Consider the following 19,520-nt stretch of genomic DNA (forward strand, 5'->3'; position numbering starts at 1 on the left):
CCGATCTTGCGGCAGTGAGGTATCCGAGATGACTGACTCGATTAATATAAAAACAGTTGCGCCAGCCCTTGAAACAATACAGTAAACAGACGCTCGCTATTGCGTATGAAACAGAAAGCAAAGCCAAAAGAGCTAGTAGCCGATGAGAGGAAGCCGCCGCTTGGTCAGAGTGGATGGAATATTTGAAAACTCCGAGCCCGATGCAAGAAGGAAGAGGAAGAAGAACGCCAGGATGAGAAATGCCGGTCTATGTCGCTTAATGATCTTGCAGTGTAAAATTTTTTGTGACTTCTCTCCAGGAGAAGTGAGAACGCAAAAAAGGCAAGAATTAGGACGGCCTTGCAGGGGCATGAGTGCCGCCCTGTGACTGAGATGATGGTGGTAGTCACATAATGGGAGTGCTAAAGTCCTGGAAGCGTTGCCAATCCAAGGGAGCTCCCATGGCGAAATTCATACCGCACTGGCTCGGCGCGTACATGCTGGGCAGCGGAACAGCTGACATGGGGGCAGTCAACTGAGGACCGCTGAAGAAGAAGGCATTTGTGACCTGAGGTTGGCTGAAGTCCATAGGAGGTGAGGGAACATGGACATGTTGTTGTTGCATGTGCATGTTATGCCAGACCGGAGTAGTGGCTTCAACTGTGGAGGCGACACTGGGGCTCGAAGGGAGGACGTTCCAGGCCTCGACGGGAGGAGGCATGGAGACATTCGGGGCCCAGATGTTGTTCATGGGAGAGCTGGGTAGCAGAGGAGGCTGACGAACCATCTCGACGACACGGGGAGGAGGAGGAGGAGGGACAAGAGGCTTCATGAGGTTCATGAGGTTGATCCTGACTTCCTCACTCTTTCCGCAGAGAAGCTCGCCCGCGCCGTCCTCTTCGAGCCCTTCGAGGGCGGTGACATGTGTGCGGAAGACGAATTTGTTGATGGCTTGCACAAAGTCGTCGTGCAACATCTTGCACTGCTGTTCCTTTCCTGACCAGTCGGACGAGTTTGCCTTTGCATCGACGCAGTGAATCTCCTTGTGGTACTGAACGAGGGCGTCAATAGTGTCGGTGGTGAGCTTGTAGGCGACCTCGTTGCGGAGGACCATGTCGACGTGGACAATGTAGGCTTCAACATGGACGAATTGGTGGTTGAAGAGGCACTCGGCGTAGTCGGTGGGCATGTCGGCCTCGGGAACCTTGGGGAGCAGAACGGAAGCGAGGGTCCAGATGGCATTCTTGTTGGCGAGGGTCTCGGCAAGGCATCTCTGGTGCTGGGCGACAGAGTTGAGGGGGCGCTTGACACGGTTGATGCGCTTGAGCGTTTGGGTGAGCCAAGGGTCGACCTTGGAGCCGAGGACTACGTTGACGGAGGCAGCTCTGGGGGCGAAGGCGGCGGCGGAGGCTGGTAGTAATTGGACGGGCATCTTGATGGCTGTGAGAGTTGTCTTTCGAGGCGGGGTGAGGTATGTTGGCGGGGGGAGGGGCGGCCGGGATAGATAGACCGGGGAGGGGCGACAAAGACGAGGGTGCGCAAACGGCCGGCCGGTGTGGTACGGGAGGAACGGGGAGTTCGAATAGAAGAGTATATTAAAAACGGGAAGAAGAAATGAAGAAGGTAAGAAAAGAAGGGACGAAGCGACAAGTTATGCTTAGCAGGGAATAAGAATTGCCGACGATGGATCGCCTGCTGAGCTTTGCCGCAAACCGCGAGGGGAAGGCGGTTATTAAGAAGGAAGAGAACGTCGGACGATGCGAAGAGTCGTGAAGAGCGAAAAAAGGAAAGGGAAAAGGTGGCGGGACGGGCGGCGGTGGTGGAGTGATATAGGCGGCGGGCTGCCAGAGAGGTCTGTCTGTCTTAGTGGGCTGGAGTTAGTGGGCTCGCTGGTGGTGGCTAGTGCTACTAGCGGGCGGCAGTCGGTTGGCGTGGCAGTGGCAGTGGCTTTTTATGCGGTCCGGGTCGCGGCCTACAGTGGGCTGAGGAGCCTGTAGTCTGGCACCTATGGCGGGCGGGGCAAAGGTGGAATGGGCAAAGACGACCAGGAGATACTGGCAAGGATCAGAAAGTAAAGTAAAAATAAAAATGAAAATAAAAATGAAAATAAAAATGAAAATAAAAATAGTTTCGCATAATCGACCAAGACTTGGAATCCTCTAAAGTGGACACTTGGAGCTTTCTTTTTGCTGGTCTTGCCTTGCATCTTCTCCTTGCCTGGCCGTTTTTTCTGCAGGCAGCGCCACACGCCATCCATCCACGAGCTGCCAGCAGGTGACCGCGCACGCACAACTCGCAAGCATTTTTTGGAGAGTGGAGGCGGGATTTGCAGAAGGAGAGGGAGGGCTTCGGTCTACGTCTTTGGCCCTCCATTGCTAAAATCGTCCCCGCCTGAACAACCTGCATCGGCCGTGTCCGGCACCTTTGCAGGGGAGAGGCAGAGAGGGTCGGCCCACGGGGGTGTGTGTGAGAATGTAACCACAGTGCTTCAACGCCGCCACAGCAGAGTGAATGCATGCAGTCCGAGCCAAGGTGAGTTGTTGCTTCGTAACTATTGCTGGGAAGCAGGTCTGAAACGGAGAATAATTAACACAGCTATAGGTTTAAAAAAAGACGTTTCCAATCCATCTTGTACACTCTACTTTTAATAGCTTCCTTCCCTTTGTCTCGTGTCTGGCTCGTCATCGGCGTTGCAGATAAGATACCATAAGATACCAGCCTAAAAAAAGCTTCGGCTAAGAATAAATCAGTGAGGTAACCACCGAAGTTGGTAAGGTACCTCAATAGAGAGTAGATGCCGCTGACCAAGGCAAAAAAAGGGCCTTTTTTTTTTCGCTCTCTCTTCTTCCTCCGCGCCTCTTGTACCCGCTAGAATGTTGCTATTACTAGAATCAACAATTACTCATTGAGATTAGCTGCATGCAAGTCCCTCAGTAAACCGTGGGATCTGCCTCGCCCAGCGGGCCAGTTTGCCTCGCTGTGGCTACCACTGTGCTGGCACCAGCCCGAGGTACCTTGGGAGGCACATACTGTAGGTACTACATTCTGGCAGGCCTCCCTCCTCTGCTGGTGAGCCTGAATTGTTGCCCGTTTTCTGTGGGCTCGCCCAACTCCCACCTGCATCCCCCCGATACATGGTTACATTCACCACATACCAGCTCGCCACACTTGCTCTAAGTACCCTGCTAACGGAAACGCTGCCTCCTTCCACTTTCATGGCTGTGCTTTCTGCCGGCACTCCGTCAGTAGGCATCGACATCCGAACGCCAGATTAGTAGGTAGCCTGCGAAGCTGAACTGCAGGCTTCCCCCCACGGCCCCGTTTGACCATCATCGCCAGTACCGAGCCCAGTCTTTGCGCGGCCCATCCAAACATTCGGTTCCGTTTCCTTGGCTCTCTTTGAGACTTGAGACAGGTACTTGGCTGCCTTCAATTCTGCGATGCCTCCTAGTTACTCCGGTCCGACTCGGTGGACAGGTCTCGCCCCTCCGCGCCAACGGCCATCGCCCGCCTTCGTTGCTCCGCACGAGCCTATCGTCCTTGACTCACTCGTGGCCATGCATGATAACTTGATGGAACCGACCTTGGTTGCCTGCTCGCCTTGATTGCGCCGCTTCCGCGCATTGCCAAGCTGGCTTTCGGGACCATGGCATCCCCATCGCATGCCGCAAGCATCCAGCAAGGGCCTTGCATATGAGGAATCAACACGACGATCCCATTCTGGACCATCTCACCTCGATGCTCACCTCCCTGAGCCCCGGAGCCTGGCACGTACCAAGGGATGGCGTAGGCCGCCAGGTTACAGCAGCCTCTTGCATGTCTGTCTTGCCTGGGTCTCGACGACAGGCCACCACCATACAACACGTACCACTCGCCACCCCACCACACACAAGCCCTCGTACATGCGTGGCTCACGTTTGAATATGCCGGGGAACAATCGAGCGCCGGAACTAGCAGGCTATCAGCCACCGAGTTCTTGATTCACGGCGCTTCATCAAACACCTATCCTACTACCCCCACCGGTCGTATATCCTGTTCAGAACGACCGCGCATAGCATAAAGTCCTTCCCGCTGCAAGTGAAACTGGGTCGCGGACATCGGAATCATACCGCAATAATCATACAACTGCGACAAAACTTGCTTGCTCACCCTCTACACCAATCCAATTGCCGATATGCAGGCTACCTCCTGCAACGGACTCCCGTTATGGCACTCCTCTCTGATACAAGATGTATGCGCAAGCCCTCCGTGCGGGCATGCAAGGGGCGCTTTCTCGCTTCCTCCCGCCGCCGAAGAAGACGACACTTGTGGCCGGGAAACATGACTGGAAGATGAGCGGGTTTCCATTCATGCGTGCCGGTTGGCCCAAGGGAGCGGGCGCGATCTGGAGCTGGAGAAGCTCGGTGGCTAATGCAGAACCTGGGCGAGATGAGCCAGACAAGGGACGCTCAAGCAAGGCACTTGGACCACCTTGTAATGAATTACTCTTAACATTTTCAAGGCGACGAATCGGAGTCTTCTATGGCATCTCGACACCGCAAGGGGCCGGCCGTTGTTCTCCCCTCCCCGTGAAACCTTGGCTCACTGTATCTGAGCGTTGTCTGGAGTCATGATGGCATGCAAAGACCACCAGGCTCGCACACGACGGCAGCGCTCAGCCGCCGTAAAGGCTGCAAGCTTCTATTTATCGGATGAGATTGACGGGCCCCTCATATTGATGGCAGGTAAGCCAATAGTCAATATGATGCGTCTGTTACGGCGATCGTTTCTTTCAGACTTGTCATATCTGCACGCCCACTTGCAGGCGTATGACAAGTCACTGGCTACAGTTGTGGAATCCGCCGCGGCGCCTGATGGAACACTTGCAGTGGATACAGTCGTTGGAACTTTTGCCAGTAATAAGACTGCCATTATGCGTGAAGCTCGGTGTTTGTGGCTTTTACTCCAACCTCGGAGACGTTCCTCACGATGGGTGGAAACAGTTGCAACGACGAGCCAGTGAGCAGATGAATTATGCTCAAGAATCATTTGATTCGCGACAAAATAGAACCGCGATGCGGCCATTGCCCCTTCTTTGAATAGACAACGCGTCGGGGCAGAAACAACTCGGGGGAGTGTGGCCACACAGAGGTCATGCAGACGGAAACCCTTCCAGAGTTGACGAGGGTCTCTTGTTCCCGAAGCTGCCGTGGAGATTATCTAGCTGGACCCCGATAGTCGAAATGAGGCCAAGTGGCCAATACCAAGCGTCGCAAGCGGCGGGAACGAGGCGGCCACTACTGTTATAAGGCGGATACCATCGAGAAATTCAGAGTGTTCGGTTGGCAGATTTAGAGATGCAAGGGCCCTTGCCTATTGCAGTTTATACCACAGCCTGATTGAGAAAAGGGGAATTCAAGAAAGGGGAAACTCTCGCCACCTTGAAGGGGTGGGTGTGTTGATGGTTGGCCGTATTAGTCGACTGGTCGTCTTGATTCTGAGTATGGCTTTGGTGGTGAAAGTGCTCTTCCAGCTTCTGATTGGCTGGCAGGGCGAAAGAGGTGGTGGGGACGCAGTCACTGGAACAGGTCATGATTGGTCGACTGCCAACCAATCACATACGCACATCGACGAGACTTCGGATTGAAATCAGGGCGTGCGTGTTATGGGACGAGGCCGTGAGACGAAAGGAGGGGAAAGGAAGGGAAAAGTCATGAAAACGTGGAGACGGGACTCGAGTCTAATAAAATGAAGAGATCAAGGGGTAATTTCGAAAAAGGTGGCCGCGCTTGGTTGTTGCGAAATGATGCCGCATACAGCAACGCTGCGCCCGCCCAGCAGCGGTCGAGGCCCGACGCGAATGGATGATTGAAATGAAAGACTGACACGCATTGGAAAATGCGAGACGGAGTGGGCAGTGGCCTTTCTTGCTTGCTACGCGGGGTGTGAGCGTAGAAAGACATTGAACAGGTTGTTGTGTGTGTGTGTGTGTGTGCGTCGTGCCTGTATGTGTAAGCTAGATGACGCGTGTGACAAAGCCATGCAGGCACGGGCAGGTTTTCCTGATTCTCCCATCTATGGAACTTCCCTTCTCGAAAGGTGACATATGCATACATCTCAGACCGACATATACGCGCAGCTGGATAAAGAGAGCCAGGGAAGGAAGAGTGTGGTGGACTCATCTGGGGCCCCGTTCACACATACACACCTCGTCACATGAGGCCCGGCCAGACTGGCTTGTCTCCGGGGTCATATGAGCTGTGTGGTGGTCAATGGCCTGGCGGCTATCACGTACCACTGACGGTCAAGGGTTCTTGCCCATCCTTTTTTTTTCTACTATTCTTTTAGCCTTCTTTCCTCTCTGGTCATGGGGATGGGATGGGATGCGTCGAGTGTGGGGAAGAACCTGGGCGGCTAAATAGTTCGTTTGACAAGAAACAAAGTGCCGATGCTATGCCCGTTATGGGATGGGGGAGAGATTTGCGACTGCGGTGACATGTGAAAGTTCACGGTACATGGCATGGTGATTTTTGAGGAATTTTTTTTTTTTTATGCCTTCTTCCTTTTTCTTCTTTGGTTTGGATTCTTGGGTTGCCCCTTCTAGGCGGGCATGGCGTGCGGACTTGCATCGTCGAAGGGCAAAACAAGTTTTCCGCGTCGCAGGAATGACTAACCATGGAAGGGGAAAAAAAAGGCGGCGGAGGGCGTGTGCATGCAGGCAGCTAGAATAATGCGCCAGCTTGTTTTCCAAGGTAGGGCAAATACGATGCCTGGAAGAGCTGGCCCTTTTTCGATGCGACGCACCTGCACGAGCAGAGACACACACGGCGGCGACCTGCAGCCGACCCCCAACCCAAAACCTGCCCAGCTGACCTCTCTAGACGATGAGGCTCTTGCGAGACATTCTTTGTCGCCCAGCGGCCTAGGGTGGGCTTGGCCTTGTTTTTTTTTCCCTTGTACAATGTCGTAATTTTGCAAGACATTTTACGCCTCCTTTACAACGGCCCTTGTTTTTTTCCCTTCAACCTCGGATGAATGACTACCTGGCTGGCGGTGGCGTTTCTGCTGCGGTACGGAGTACTACTGTACATAGCTGCCTGTACTCTGTACAACAAGTTTTGTTTCTATAAAAAGATCGTCCTCCTTTTGCCATGCGGCAGAACCCTCTCCGGTGGAATTTCTCTCGGCCGTAAACATTTCCCAACAAAAAAAACCCCTTGTCTTTCTTTTTCATTTCATCATTCATAAATCACATCTTTCGGCGTCGCCGCCTCACAAAGCATGCACGAACATGCAACATGTCGTCACCGCCGCCCAACTCCGGCGTGTAGGGCTGGTGGTGAGGCTGTGCTGGCTTCGTGTGGCTCGTCCCGCCTCCGCTCCGCTGGCTGGCTGCCTCCTTCATTATTAGCCGCGATGACGGTCTTCATACTCTTTTGAGAAGAGAAGGTTTCCATCCTTGCCAAAGTTTCTCACCCGTTGCCCAAGACTCTATTTTTACCTATACTCTGCATGCACCCTTAAAACCTTGGCGCCACGATGCTGTCTACCTCCGTTTCCAAGACCGAGTGAGCCTGGATACATGTGGCCCCGCTCTCTTCTCTTTTTGCCCAACGAGATCGGCAAGGTGAGATCGTGGCAGTGTTCCTTTCAGGGTATCAATCAATATGGCCATACATTGCCAAGTGATTCAGTTTCTCCTTCGAACCAACAGGCCAACTCAATGTAAATCTTGATTGAGTCAAAGCTCTCCAAATATGTCAATATACAAAAATGCGGCTCATGCATGTCTTTTCTTCGTAACGCTCAACTCCGTACCCCTCTCCGCTCCCCTCATTACAATGTACAAACAAGAGCACCTCTGCCATCTACGACTCACGACGACGACATTTCTGCCGCCAACTGCCGCGAAATGTAATCTGAGATTGCCAGGATCGTCACCATCGGGTTCACGCCGCTGGCGCTCGGAAATACGCTCCCGTCTGCCACGTACAGGTTCTCGCACCCCCAGACCTTGCCGCGCGGGTCGACCGCGCCGCCGCTCGGCTTCGCGCTCATCCGGCACGAGCCCATCTGGTGCGCTGACAGGTAGCTAATCTCCCCGCCAGCCTTGCTCCCGACCTCGCGCAGGTGTTGGAGCCACTTCCCAAACTTGGGGTCCGTGAACTCAGGGTCCGTCCCGTCCTGGTAGCTCGCTTGCCGCGCCGCGTCTCCGTCCTTCGCTACCACAAACGGCCGCACGTTGGGGATTGTCGGGTACAGAGCTGACGCCCCTGTCACGTACATGAGCTTGGCAATGGCCTCGACGCCGTCCAGGCTGTGCTCCGCGTCAAACGGAGACACGTCGTAGTCGATGCGCGGCGCACCCGTGACGGGGTCCGCCGTGATGCGTCCCGTATCTCGATCGCGCGTGATGGAGATGACGGTGTGCAGCTGCTTCATGCGCGCTACGCAGAGCTTCGAGTCAAGGCCGCTCTCAAATGGTTGAATCGCAAAGAGCACGTACGGCTTCATCATGTTAGCACGAACTGAAGGATTGGAAGGAAGGGGTACGTACCAGCATGGCCATGGTTTCAAGCTTAACGCCGTGGCCCTTTTTGTCGAGATTTTGAAACTCGCCGTTGTAGGCTGTGATGATACCGCCCTCCCACTGAGGCTCAGCCTCGTCAAAGTGCCCGACCAGGAACGCAGCGGGGTGCAGGTACAGATTGCGACCAATTTGAGGGTTCTAAAGTAACATGTTAGCGAATTTCTTTACTTCCAAAATTGGAGTACAGCCGAGCCTACCTTGACGCCGCTCGTTTGTAGTAGCGCGGGGCTCCAGAGGGAGCCGGCCGACAGGACCACCTTCTTGGCCTTGATTAGGACCCTCCGCTGGCGGCGAGCCTCTGGCGCGCTGTGCACGGTGCCATCGTCGCTGCGTGCGGTCCAGACGCCCTCGACACCTGTGGCCGTGACGCCATCAGCGGCGAAAACGACGCGCTCGGCGCGGAACCCCTCGAGGAACTCGGCGCCGGCCTCAGCGGCGGCGGGGAGGTACGCGACAGCAGGTCCCCTCTTCTCGTTGGCACCGCAGCCAAGGTGGCAGCGGCCACAGTAGTGCTCGGCACCGCCAGTGTTCTGGTCACAGACATTGCTGTGCCAGCCGAGCTTCTTAGAGCCGTTGAGCACGACCTCGTTCTGGTGGTTATGGCGGATGGCCTTTTGATTTGCGCCGATGGCGGACCACACGCGGTCGATGCACTCGTCAAACTCCGACGAGCCGAAGAGTGGCAGGCCGGCGGCAACCCACTCGCGGCGGACATAGTCCTGCGGCTTGAGGCACACGCTCCAGTTGACGGTGCCACCGCCACCCCAGGTCTCACCGGCGGCGACTGAGATCGCGGAACTCTTGGAGATGACGAGGCCATTGTTCTCGTAAATGTGCTTGTTGCTGACCTGGCTGAGCGGGAAGTTTTCCGGCGCAAAGTGGTAGCCCTTGTCGGCGACGAGAACGCGGTGGCCGGCCTCGGCCAGGTTCTTGGCCGAGACGCCACCGCCGCAGCCAGAGCCGATGATGACGACGTCCGTCTCGATGGTGTGCGTGCCCGCGCCGTCGGCAATCTGGATAAACTTGAAGTCGTAGCCCTGCTTACGCTCCCAGTTCTTCGGAAGCTGCTCAAAGCCGCCTAACTCGTTGATGAAGCGACTCGAGGCGCCGAGGGACTTGCGGGTCAGCGCATTCATCGACTTGAGGACGATGCGCAGTGGTAGGAGCCGCGATGAGCGCCAGTTCTTCAGGATCTGCTGTCGCACGGCTAGAGGTTGCCTGTAAAAGGGCTTCCAGCGGCCGGTGAGAAGCAGACTTCCGTAGCGGGTGCTATGGGCAGAAATGTTAGCCAATTGCGGTATGTTGGGGCGGAGGCGAGGAAGGTGACTGACTTGAGCATGCTCATAAACTTCGCGAGCTCCATGCGCAGGGCAGCCGAAGCGACCGAGTGCTCGCACTCGCGACGAAAGGCGGGCTCGTCGACGGCGCGGAAGGCGAGCCATTCGAGCAACTTCTGCTGGGGCGGTGGGTTGGTCAGGCTCGCGAGGGTCTCGTCGACGGCGGCGTAGAACTCCTTGTCTGGGATGCCGAGCTGGCGCATGGGGTCCTGGAGCTTGGTCTGGGGCACGACGGCTGGAACAAGGGCTTCGCTAATGGAGAAGAAGGTGGTCCACTCGGCATCGGTCATGAAGCTGATGTCCGGTAGGTCCTTGTCCAGGATCGGCTTGTAGCCGGCGGCGTGAGCCATAGTCACTGTGGCGGTGGCGGGTGTGTAGATGGTCGAGTCCTCAAGCAGGACGGAGTCCGCCATGATGGGCTAAGTTGTTATATGTAAGATTCGACGGTGCAAGGGGGCAAGGGGGAATAAGTTGGCTGGTCTTGCCAATTCGGCGACGCGAAGGACGGATGCGGAAGCCAAGACGGGCAAGGCGACCAATACAACTCGAGAATTGCACCTATGTCGGTGAGCAATGCAGCTTCTGACGTTACGCAAAGCTCATGCGGTCTGCAATTCCCAGTCAAAGATGCGGATGAGAAGACGAAGGGAGAGGAACGAAGACGAGAACAACTGCAAAGCTGAAGATGAGACGGGGCATTTGAAAAGAGAGGTCGGGGAGGACCAGCTAAAAAGTTGGGGAAAGCGGCCGGGCCAAGCTGATGTGGGGGATTTCATTTCTATGGGAGATGTGTGGGCTTTTCGTCGTTTGCACCTGCACTTGCTACCGAGTACTTACACGAGAAGGCTTAAGCGGGCCGACGGCGTGGGAACCGGCAGCTGGCAAGCCCGTTTGTTGGACGGACCGGCGGGCCAACTGATGGTCGTGCGCCAACTTGGCCAGCAAACGGCAGGCAGGAAGGGCATCATATGTACTTGTAAAAAGCTACTAAGTAAATGAAGACATAAACATACTCTCCAATTCTCCATCTTTCTGTTACATTACACTTCCCGCGCTGCTTTCTTTTCCTACCTACTCATCTTCAACCCTTAAGGTGTTGGTGTTGTGATGTCCGTTTGCGCCTATCGTCTTGTGACCGACAGGCGACGCCCCCAACAGCCACAAACTTCACATGCGCCGAGCAGGAAAGCCGTGCTCATCCTACATGGCAGCTCGACACAACGCTGCCGAGTTCATCAGCTCATAAAAAACATTTGCGCAAGAACATCTCAACAAAATCAGCAAATAAATAGCCCACTAACCACCCCCTCATTCGATCCTTCAATGCACATGGGCTGATGCGCCGGCCATGCGTCCTCGGCAAGCAACCCCACGAACGGACACGGGCGGCCCAACTTTTGCGGCTCGCCCACCGCTAACTTTTCCACTTAGGACCAGCCAGTCGTTCCCTCGCATTTGGGCTTTATTTATTAACCTCTTTGCCACCCGCCTCTGGACTAGATCTCTCTCCTCCTCGACAATGAGAAGCCATATGGGCGGAGAAGGCGGGGGCGTCTTCCCCTCCTATAATAGAGCTCGTATCGTCGTGTTCTCCAGCCTTGAAGAAAAAAAGGGTTGGCGATAAACCCTGGGAGCGGGCGATTTAGAGCATTTTTAGCCCCCAAGATTTGCTGGGGGGCGGTTACTAATTCCGGGCTTCTGGGCTTGTCATCAACCCCACGTTCTGCCCAGAGCAAGGTCTCTGCACGTGTGTCCACATGCTACAAGTTGCCAAGGGGACAAATGAAACAAACGAAAGTAGGTACCCCGCTGAAAAAAGGAAACAGAACGAAAAAGAAGTAGAACAAAAAAGAATCCGGTGCCTGGAGAAAGCATCCAAAAAGATTGCCGCAGCGAGGACTCGAACCTCGGTTTCCAGTGGTTCGCGGTGTTGTAAACTCCACAAACTAGTGTCCTGACCCCTAGACGACTGTGGCCAATGATGTATTTGATGAAGTGGGCGATGCTATTAACGATTATGTAGGCTAGGTTCATACCCCTGCAAAGGATTGCACGCAGAACTAGTAACTACAATGCATCATGGTAGACTGCTAAAGACGAGCCGTGAAGTTTAAATCAAACCGCCTTCGGTCAAATGCGACAGCTTTTCTCGCATCAGCGCGCTTCATTCAGAAAACAACCGCGTTGCAAAGAACCCTTTCAAGGCCATCAAATAATACAGACGTGTGTTGTTGTATTTCACTGCCCTACTCTAACCTTACGCCAACCATGCTTTTCTCCTCCCCGATTCGTGCACGCCGTTAAGTCGCCGACGTCTTAATGCCATTGCCCTGAAAACCATGAACAAACGCCAAAAATAAAATAAAATCGAAACAGGAAAAAATGACAAGTATCCGTGATGCATCCATTCCGAAACCAAACGTCTTTCGCAACGAGTTTCGTGTGCACTCCCTTTCCCAGCCACGTCCTTGCCTGTATAAAATGTAGAAAGAGAAATCTCAGCCCACTCTCCATGAATGCATTGTTACATCCTTGCGCGGTCGTGTGCATGGCATAAACAGGACTGGAACCTGTTGCTCAACACGACTGCCTGATCCCATTAATCCATCTGGTATCAATCATCTGGCATCATTTCGGTCGGCGGTAATATACAAATGCGCGTCTTGGCGCGCTAAGCCATGTCCAAGTGACTCTTGTTGTCAATGGCGGGTGCAATGCTCCAGCATCGCAGTCATGGCGAGTAAATAGAATGGAAACCTTCACGACAAGGCTAGCTCTATCGCGAGGCATTGCTCAGCTTGTGGCGTCGGCGGCAGGAAACGGGGGACTCGAAGGACTGGATCCCTTGTTTCTTCTAAAAAAGGGGAAATCCTTCATCCTGAATCTGCTAGTCTTTTTCCGAAGAGACTTGCCCTCTGCCTTGCCAATGCTGCCTGAATTAGATAACGATTCGCTTGCGTCCTGCTCTATGGGACCCTCCCTGCTCTGTGGAGGCTCGCTCTGCGTGACCGGCGGCTCAACGTTGAATGACGGCAGCCCTAGGGTGCGGTCCATCGAGTCGTTGCTAACGATGCTTGTCCCCTGCGTGCTGGGCGATAAGTTGGCCTTTCCCGTGGCGCTGGTGGCCTGAGATGCCCAGTCACCCGTAAAGGCGCCTGAGACACTGCCTTCGGTGGTCTCGCTGCAGCGCTGTCTTGTAGACAGAGTCGCTTTGCCATCACCACCGCTCTCGTCTATTGGTCGTACGTGAAATGGGTCGCTATCGGCAAAATCACGAACGGCGTCAAAGGCTGATGCGGTGCCGTTCAAATGCTTATAGACGTCGTGCTCCGACTGAGCGGGGTTGTAGAAATCGCGCACAGTGTCATGCATCTCTTGCGCAACGTCCTCTGCACCAACAGTGTGTTCCTTTGCTGGCTCGTGCTGCTCGCTGATCTGGGTTTCGGAGGTATGAATCACTGTGGAGTCGGAACCCTCTGTCCGCTGCGGTGTTGCGATAACACCTTCTGTAGTCTCGTCACCTTCTTCTGCGATCCAGCTTCTGGTTTTTGGTGAAAAGGTTCCTTCCCGTAGTAATTTTCGTCGCTCGAGCCCGTCGTTGGCCAGTCTCAACTTTTCGTCATGCACCTTCTGTTCGAACACTTGTCTATTTATCTCCAGCTCATCCACAGCGTATTTGAGAGAGGGCATAATGTCGGCAACGCCTTGAAAGAGAGGAATGGCAAACATATTCATGAAACCAAGTTGAGCGTTGGATAGTGACAACAAATCCCGCTTCGGCTCGGCGATGAGCGACGACTTGATGCCTAGCTCGTTCTCCATGGACGCTTGCCGAGAAAACTCTTCAACCAGTATGTGCATCCATTTGACAGCAGCATCATGATGTCTGGCAACGTTGCTGACATCGGCGCACTTGATAATGAGCGAGCAAGCCAGGGACTTGTATTCTTCGAGCTGACGACCGTTCCAACCCTCGGAGCCGTCATTGTCGTGTAGTTTTTCTTGCAAGTCGCCAAGCTTCTTCATGTAGTCGAAGTGAAGTCCCATGTCAGTGGCTAAGATGGAACTAATCATGAGAGCTCGCATGCCCCTGTCCTCAAAGGCGGCAGGCCAATATCTGCGGAGAATCTGAGCATAAGCGGCGCAGTGAAAAGATTCGAGCACTGAGCGATCATTGTATAGCTGTGCAAGCGGAGCATTCAAAGTAGCCAGGAAGCCGTTGTTGACACCAGGGTGACCGACATCGTGGCCGATGGCGGTAATGAGTAACGTCAAGGCATCGAACGGAGTCAAAAGCGAAGCGATTGGGGATTTTGGAACAGGCGTGGTGGGATCTCGAGCGGGATAGCTTGCCAAGGCACCGACATTGACCAGGAAGTGAAATGTTGCTTGGAGGACATCGACAACATGGCGAAAGTTGTGGTATGGCACAAAGCTGTTGTAAGCGGTACGGCAGGCGACAAGAAACTTGATGAGTTTATCTAATGATTGTTTAGCGCGTTGTCCATCGATATGTTCGTCCATATAGCCACGGCGGATGGATCAGCACCAAATATGGAAACTCACCTGCTGGGAGGCGCCAGCGCTCCAGTTCAGGCATGGAGAGAGCGTGCTGGAACATGAACATGGCGCCAACGAGTAACTCATCATCCGTAAATGAATTAGCACAAAAGTGCCACTTGGAGACGGCGGAAGCGATTTCAGACTGGCGTTGCGCGGGGACGGAAACGTGAGCGGTAGCGATATTGTCGTCGGGGGCCATGCGGCAGATTCCCTTCATGAGGTTGGAGACCATGGCTTCGCGCAGGTAGGCAAAAGGCTCCTGGTCGCTGACACCGACCCAAGAGCGCTTGCGGCCATGTGTGATTTCGAGAAGTTCCTGTTGCTCGCGGGCAGCGTCCCGATGCGCCTTGTAAGCGCAAATTTCGAGCGTGGTGATGCACTTTGAGCTGAGAGGGCTGATGATGACATCAACGGCGCCAAGGTCGAGGCACTTTCTAATGAGCGGACGATGGGCGGCGGGAGTGTTCAGGGGAACGGGAGCGAGTACATCGGTGGCACCGTCGGTCATTTGCTCGCGTGGTTGGTCGGAGGTTGGTTCGGGATATGAGATGACGGGAACGGGAACGACGCGCTTGGCCATGCAACGCAAATGCGACTCGGTGATGATTTGTTGGAGAAGGCTAAGACCGTAGATTTCATTATCCAAAGCAGCAATGTGGGAGGACTGGGCGGCTTCGGATGCGGTAGGCGCAGCAGGCCAGGTAGGCGAATGGATCTGGGAAGGAGTTATTTGCTCCGTGTGAGGCGTGTCTATTAATACGATGGCGGGAGACATGGAGTAGACAGCGTTTTCTTGGAGTGCGAGAAGGTGCTGAAGGCAAGCTGCGCCTGTAGAGCAAAGGTAGACTGCAAAGAATGGGTTAGCAAAGAGCTTCTGTTGAAAGAGGAGCCAAGCCAGGAAGAGACGGGGTAGGCGTACCATCACCAAAGGCGTCCAGCAGAGGTTTAATGTCGCGACGGATGTGATCGGGGTATTGGTCGTCGTCTTGTCGAGATTGGTTGTCGGGTACAGCAGAGACGATGCGATTGCGAGCGACGGCGCGATTGACGTAGATGACATGGCAGGCGGTGGAATCCATGGTGGCAACGAAAGGCTACCAGTCTCGCGACCGGAGCACGTCAACCACGTGGAGGGGGGGCGAGGATGCGATTGCGTAGAAACCCCCCTTTTGCGGTGCGGAATTGGCAGGGTCCGAGTCGATATTTGGAGGAGGGTAGAGAGGAGAGGAAAGAGAGAGGGGATGGAGCAATCGATGGAAGCGTCGAGGCAATGCGCAGGCGTGGGCGCGACAACAAAGTGATGGTGGGCGCGGCGGAAAAATCGTGGGACAAGGGTCGGAATCCGCAGCGAGACAAAGTTGGAAAGACAGCGGCTGGTGGTTATTGGTGGGCGGAAAAATAGACAGAAATTGCGTAGGCGATGAGAGGGAAGAGGGAATGCGAGGGACGGTGAGCGTGACCGTGTGCGTGACCTGAGCTGAGGATGAGTTGGTTGCCAAGGCTGAGATTGAATTTGGACGGCGGCAACGGTTTGGATTGCAGTCGATTGGGCTGGCTTGGTTCCGAAATGGTAGCGCGGGGATAACAGTTATTGGCGAATGCTGCGCAAAGGAGAGCCAAGAGCGGATCGCGGTGGGAAGGTAGGGAGTTTGTGTGGTTTCTCCTTGATGGAATTGCCCGTCAAGCCGTGTGGTGTTTGGTAAGAGGAAAAAAGTGGCGTGCTTGGTGAGAGATGGTGGGTGGGAGAGGAGCAATCCGGTCGGGGGCAAAGACAAGGCGAGGCACGGCAAGGCGAGGCAAGGCCAAGTCAATGCAGGGCGAGGAGGACCAGGAGAGAGCGCGAACGAGAGAGTGAGCGAGGGCGAGCCTGGCAGAGTTGAAGAGAAAAACGACTTGGGCGTCTCAGCGCAAAAGGGCGTAAAAGGGTGGAGAGGGGGCGCAAGAGGCGAGCGCCATGCAAGTGGGTTTTGGGGGGAAAAGAAAAAAAGAAGAAGACGTGGAAGGCGGGAGGCGGTTTGACGGTCCAGTGAGATGGGAGGGTTTCGTGGTCACTTGCTTGTCGGCTGGGTTTTTGGTGGGCAAGTTGGAACAAGACTTGACAGGGTCGGGGACGCCGCGCGGACTTTAGCGCAACTTTTGGTGGTGTGATGTGATGGGATGGCGGTGGTTTGTTTGATTATCGGGGGTATATTGTATATCGGGCGGTGGTGATGGCGATGAATGGAGCTAGAGTTCTATCATGGCGACGAACGGGGAGGGCGGGGGAGATGGAAAGATGCGAAGGAGAGAGATGGGCATGGGTGGTGAGGATGGCGATGATGGCAAACGGCGATGGTTGGTGGTGGTGGAGGTGGTGTGGGTGGTGGGTGAGCTGCAGGAGCGTCTCCTCCAACAAGGGGAGGAGGAATCACCTTGGAGATGGTGGCGGGCAGGTAGCTTCTTGTTGAAAAACAAAAAAAAACAAAAATCTAGGGATATATGTCCTACAATAATTATCTGCGTGATTCAATAACTTGGTGTACGGATGAATTTGATTGCATTTCTTGAGATGAACATCACGAAGCAAGCATTAGGGCATCAGCGACACCCGCAGCAGTGCACGATCACTGTCAGCAAGGTACCTGGGGGCAGATTGGGAGGGAAATGACAGAAGCTCCAGCGAAGAATGCTCGAAGGGCCATTAAGCCACAGAGGGGGGTTGCAGCGACAGCCCTCCTGCATGTGGCTTGCAGGGTCAAGGAGGGGACAAGAGGGGGCAGAAGCCTGTACAGAAGGTACAGAAGCACCTCCTTCAGAGGGGGAGGGAGCCGTTGGAGGTGGAGGTGGAGGCACTGTTTTTGGGTGTGTGGGTGGTTGCCTGCCATCCAATGACAGGGGCTTGATCTGGCGTGTGTGGCTTGACGCTGAGGATCAAGGGTAGCAGTGAGGGTGGGCGAGACTTTGCCACTGATGCTAAATTCTGGGCAATGCAGCCAAGTTCCCAAGGGGAGCAGAGAGTAAAGAAGGGAAAAGAGGGAGAGAGGAAAAATACGCACTAAAAGGGAATCGTGGATGGGGCCTGGGTTTAATTTGGATATAGGAAGGGATACTGCTGGTCGTGGATTCGTTGGTAGCTATCTATGTATGTACTTAGGTAACACCGCCAACGTCATGTGCTGGTACACATTGCTCAAACAGACGAGCAACTCAGATTTGTGTGCGCATAATCCAAGGCATCCAGGTACCCTATCAACTGGACCACGGCGGCGCATACTACCAGGACGTGAAAGATCCCATGCGAGCCCCATAGGTCGAACTTGCCAGGATATCGACTTTCGGGAAACCTGGTCTTCAGAACAACATAGAGGTTAGGGGGTCAATGTTCTCTCTGATATATCAAGCTCGGGGACGTACTGCATAAAATGCAGTCCCGGATAAAAGGCAACCTGCTTTTGCTAGAGTATACGGCAGAGCTTTTTTCATCATCTGCGAGGGGCCAAACACTACAAGTCCATGGATCAGGGGCGCAATACCGGACAAGCCAGTCGCCACAAACATCAAGGCTCGAAACAGGCGATACTTCGCGCCTTGGAACTCGGGATGCATTGTCATGAATATGGCCAGGGTTCCGAAGATACCGATCTATCGACCGGCGGCAAGAAGAGTGTTAGACTTGGGCATAATGTCTGCGATGAGGAAAAAGAAACAAAAGCTTGTGCACATGGATTTTGACAAACCGTAGACCAATAGATATTGCGTGGCAAAGGTTCACACCAGAAAACCATGTATATTCCTAAGAAAAGGTCGCCGAGTATAAAAACTACTACGCCCAGCATGTCCAGTCGCAGGCATAAACGCTCGACGTGTTGGGAATGGTTCAGTAAGGTATGGTACATCGTCGACAACGATAGGCACGCGACAGCCGTCAGCATGAAGACGGAAAAGGCAGCAAAGTCGGCGGCAGAAACACCGCCCCCGTATCTGCCGGCAAGGTACTGCTGCATGAACCACTCGCCAAGCAAGAAGACGACGGCCGGGATGAGGTGGGAGTAGATGTTGACCGACTCGTTGTGCAGGTATGACCAACTGCGCAAGGAAGCGCGCACCGAGCCCGAGATGGGCCGGTAGCCATTCAGAACCCACTGGTTGGCCTCGCGTCGGAACCATTCCGGCAAGTCATGCAACGATAGGAGAGCTCGGCGGCGTGCCTTGCCGTGCCACCCGGGTGCAGCGGGGGAATCCGACGAGCCCCGTTTGCGCGTCTCGGGCGGCGGCTGCGGGCGTACAACTCGAAGTCGGGAAGTGGATGACATGATGAATGCCTGTTATGGAAGATGCAAATGCAAATGCTCGGATGCTGGAATCAACAGGTATGTTGATGTGCAAGACGATGAATGGAGATTTTATTGCGCTCTTTGTCACGTCCACTTGTTACACATATTGTGGCACAGGCGCGCACGGGCACATTGAAATCTGCATAAGGAAGGAGTCGATAGTTGTTGCTTCCTATTGGAGAAGAGGAACATCAATTGCTACCTTACACTGCGCATTTGATAGGTAGTATGGTGAGATGGTCTTGATTGCTGATCCAAGATAGATCAAATCTAAATGCTTCTGGTTATGATGTGATGTTAGCTTTTAGTCCAGCAACTAAAAACAATTCCGGCAATTCAATCAACTGTGGCGCTGGTAGTTGACTTTGGTTGGTAAGTGGGAATTTAAAAGCCACACCAAACGTGCTGGTCGAAATAGCGGGGAAGGCGAGAGAAAAAAAGGGGAACCCAAGGTCAGCAAGTCAATATCCGTGCAGCCCAAGAACCACCCACCACCAAAAAAGGCCCCCATGCATAATTCATAAAGCGGGGGTTCCAGAATGCAAAATCGAAGCTTCTTTTCCTTCCATTCGAGGTATAATACTCCGTACTTGCGGATACTGCAGTAGCACATCACATGTTGTCCAGGCTCCCCTTCCCCGACAGCAGATGCCCAGGCACAGCCAATCACCCCCACCCAGCATGGGAAAGTTTCTCTCACGGTAGACAAGAAAAAATAACAATGAAATAACAAAGAAAGACAGTCAGTCATCCTCGCCC

The 19,520-nt window shown here is 54.1% G+C and overlaps 4 protein-coding genes across 4 annotated transcripts; all 4 read right to left on the reverse strand.

The window, feature by feature from the left end:
• Window positions 1–385: 385 nt before the first annotated feature.
• ISF_01006 (hypothetical protein) lies at window positions 386–1,411 on the reverse strand (the record flags this gene model as incomplete). Its single annotated transcript, XM_018844613.1, has 1 exon — window positions 386–1,411. One exon carries the CDS (start codon window positions 1,409–1,411, stop codon window positions 386–388), a length of 1,026 nt encoding a protein of 341 aa, XP_018709063.1.
• Window positions 1,412–7,833: 6,422 nt separating this feature from the next.
• ISF_01007 (long chain fatty alcohol oxidase) lies at window positions 7,834–10,298 on the reverse strand (the record flags this gene model as incomplete). The annotated part of the gene is made up of 4 exons (XM_018844614.1): window positions 7,834–8,466; window positions 8,516–8,686; window positions 8,746–9,817; window positions 9,880–10,298. 4 exons carry the CDS (start codon window positions 10,296–10,298, stop codon window positions 7,834–7,836), a joined length of 2,295 nt encoding a protein of 764 aa, XP_018709064.1.
• A 2,380-nt stretch (window positions 10,299–12,678) lies between these two features.
• Window positions 12,679–15,527, reverse strand: ISF_01008 (3'5'-cyclic nucleotide phosphodiesterase, catalytic domain protein; the record flags this gene model as incomplete). Its single annotated transcript, XM_018844615.1, has 3 exons — window positions 12,679–14,366; window positions 14,452–15,294; window positions 15,368–15,527. 3 exons carry the CDS (start codon window positions 15,525–15,527, stop codon window positions 12,679–12,681), a joined length of 2,691 nt encoding a protein of 896 aa, XP_018709065.1.
• Window positions 15,528–18,195: 2,668 nt separating this feature from the next.
• Window positions 18,196–18,594, reverse strand: ISF_01009 (hypothetical protein; the record flags this gene model as incomplete). The annotated part of the gene is made up of 1 exon (XM_018844616.1): window positions 18,196–18,594. One exon carries the CDS (start codon window positions 18,592–18,594, stop codon window positions 18,196–18,198), a length of 399 nt encoding a protein of 132 aa, XP_018709066.1.
• Window positions 18,595–19,520: the final 926 nt, after the last annotated feature.

This window comes from Cordyceps fumosorosea (genome assembly GCF_001636725.1).
Source record: "Cordyceps fumosorosea ARSEF 2679 chromosome Unknown scaffold_1, whole genome shotgun sequence".
In the NCBI taxonomy this organism is placed as follows: Eukaryota; Fungi; Ascomycota; class Sordariomycetes; order Hypocreales; family Cordycipitaceae; genus Cordyceps; species Cordyceps fumosorosea.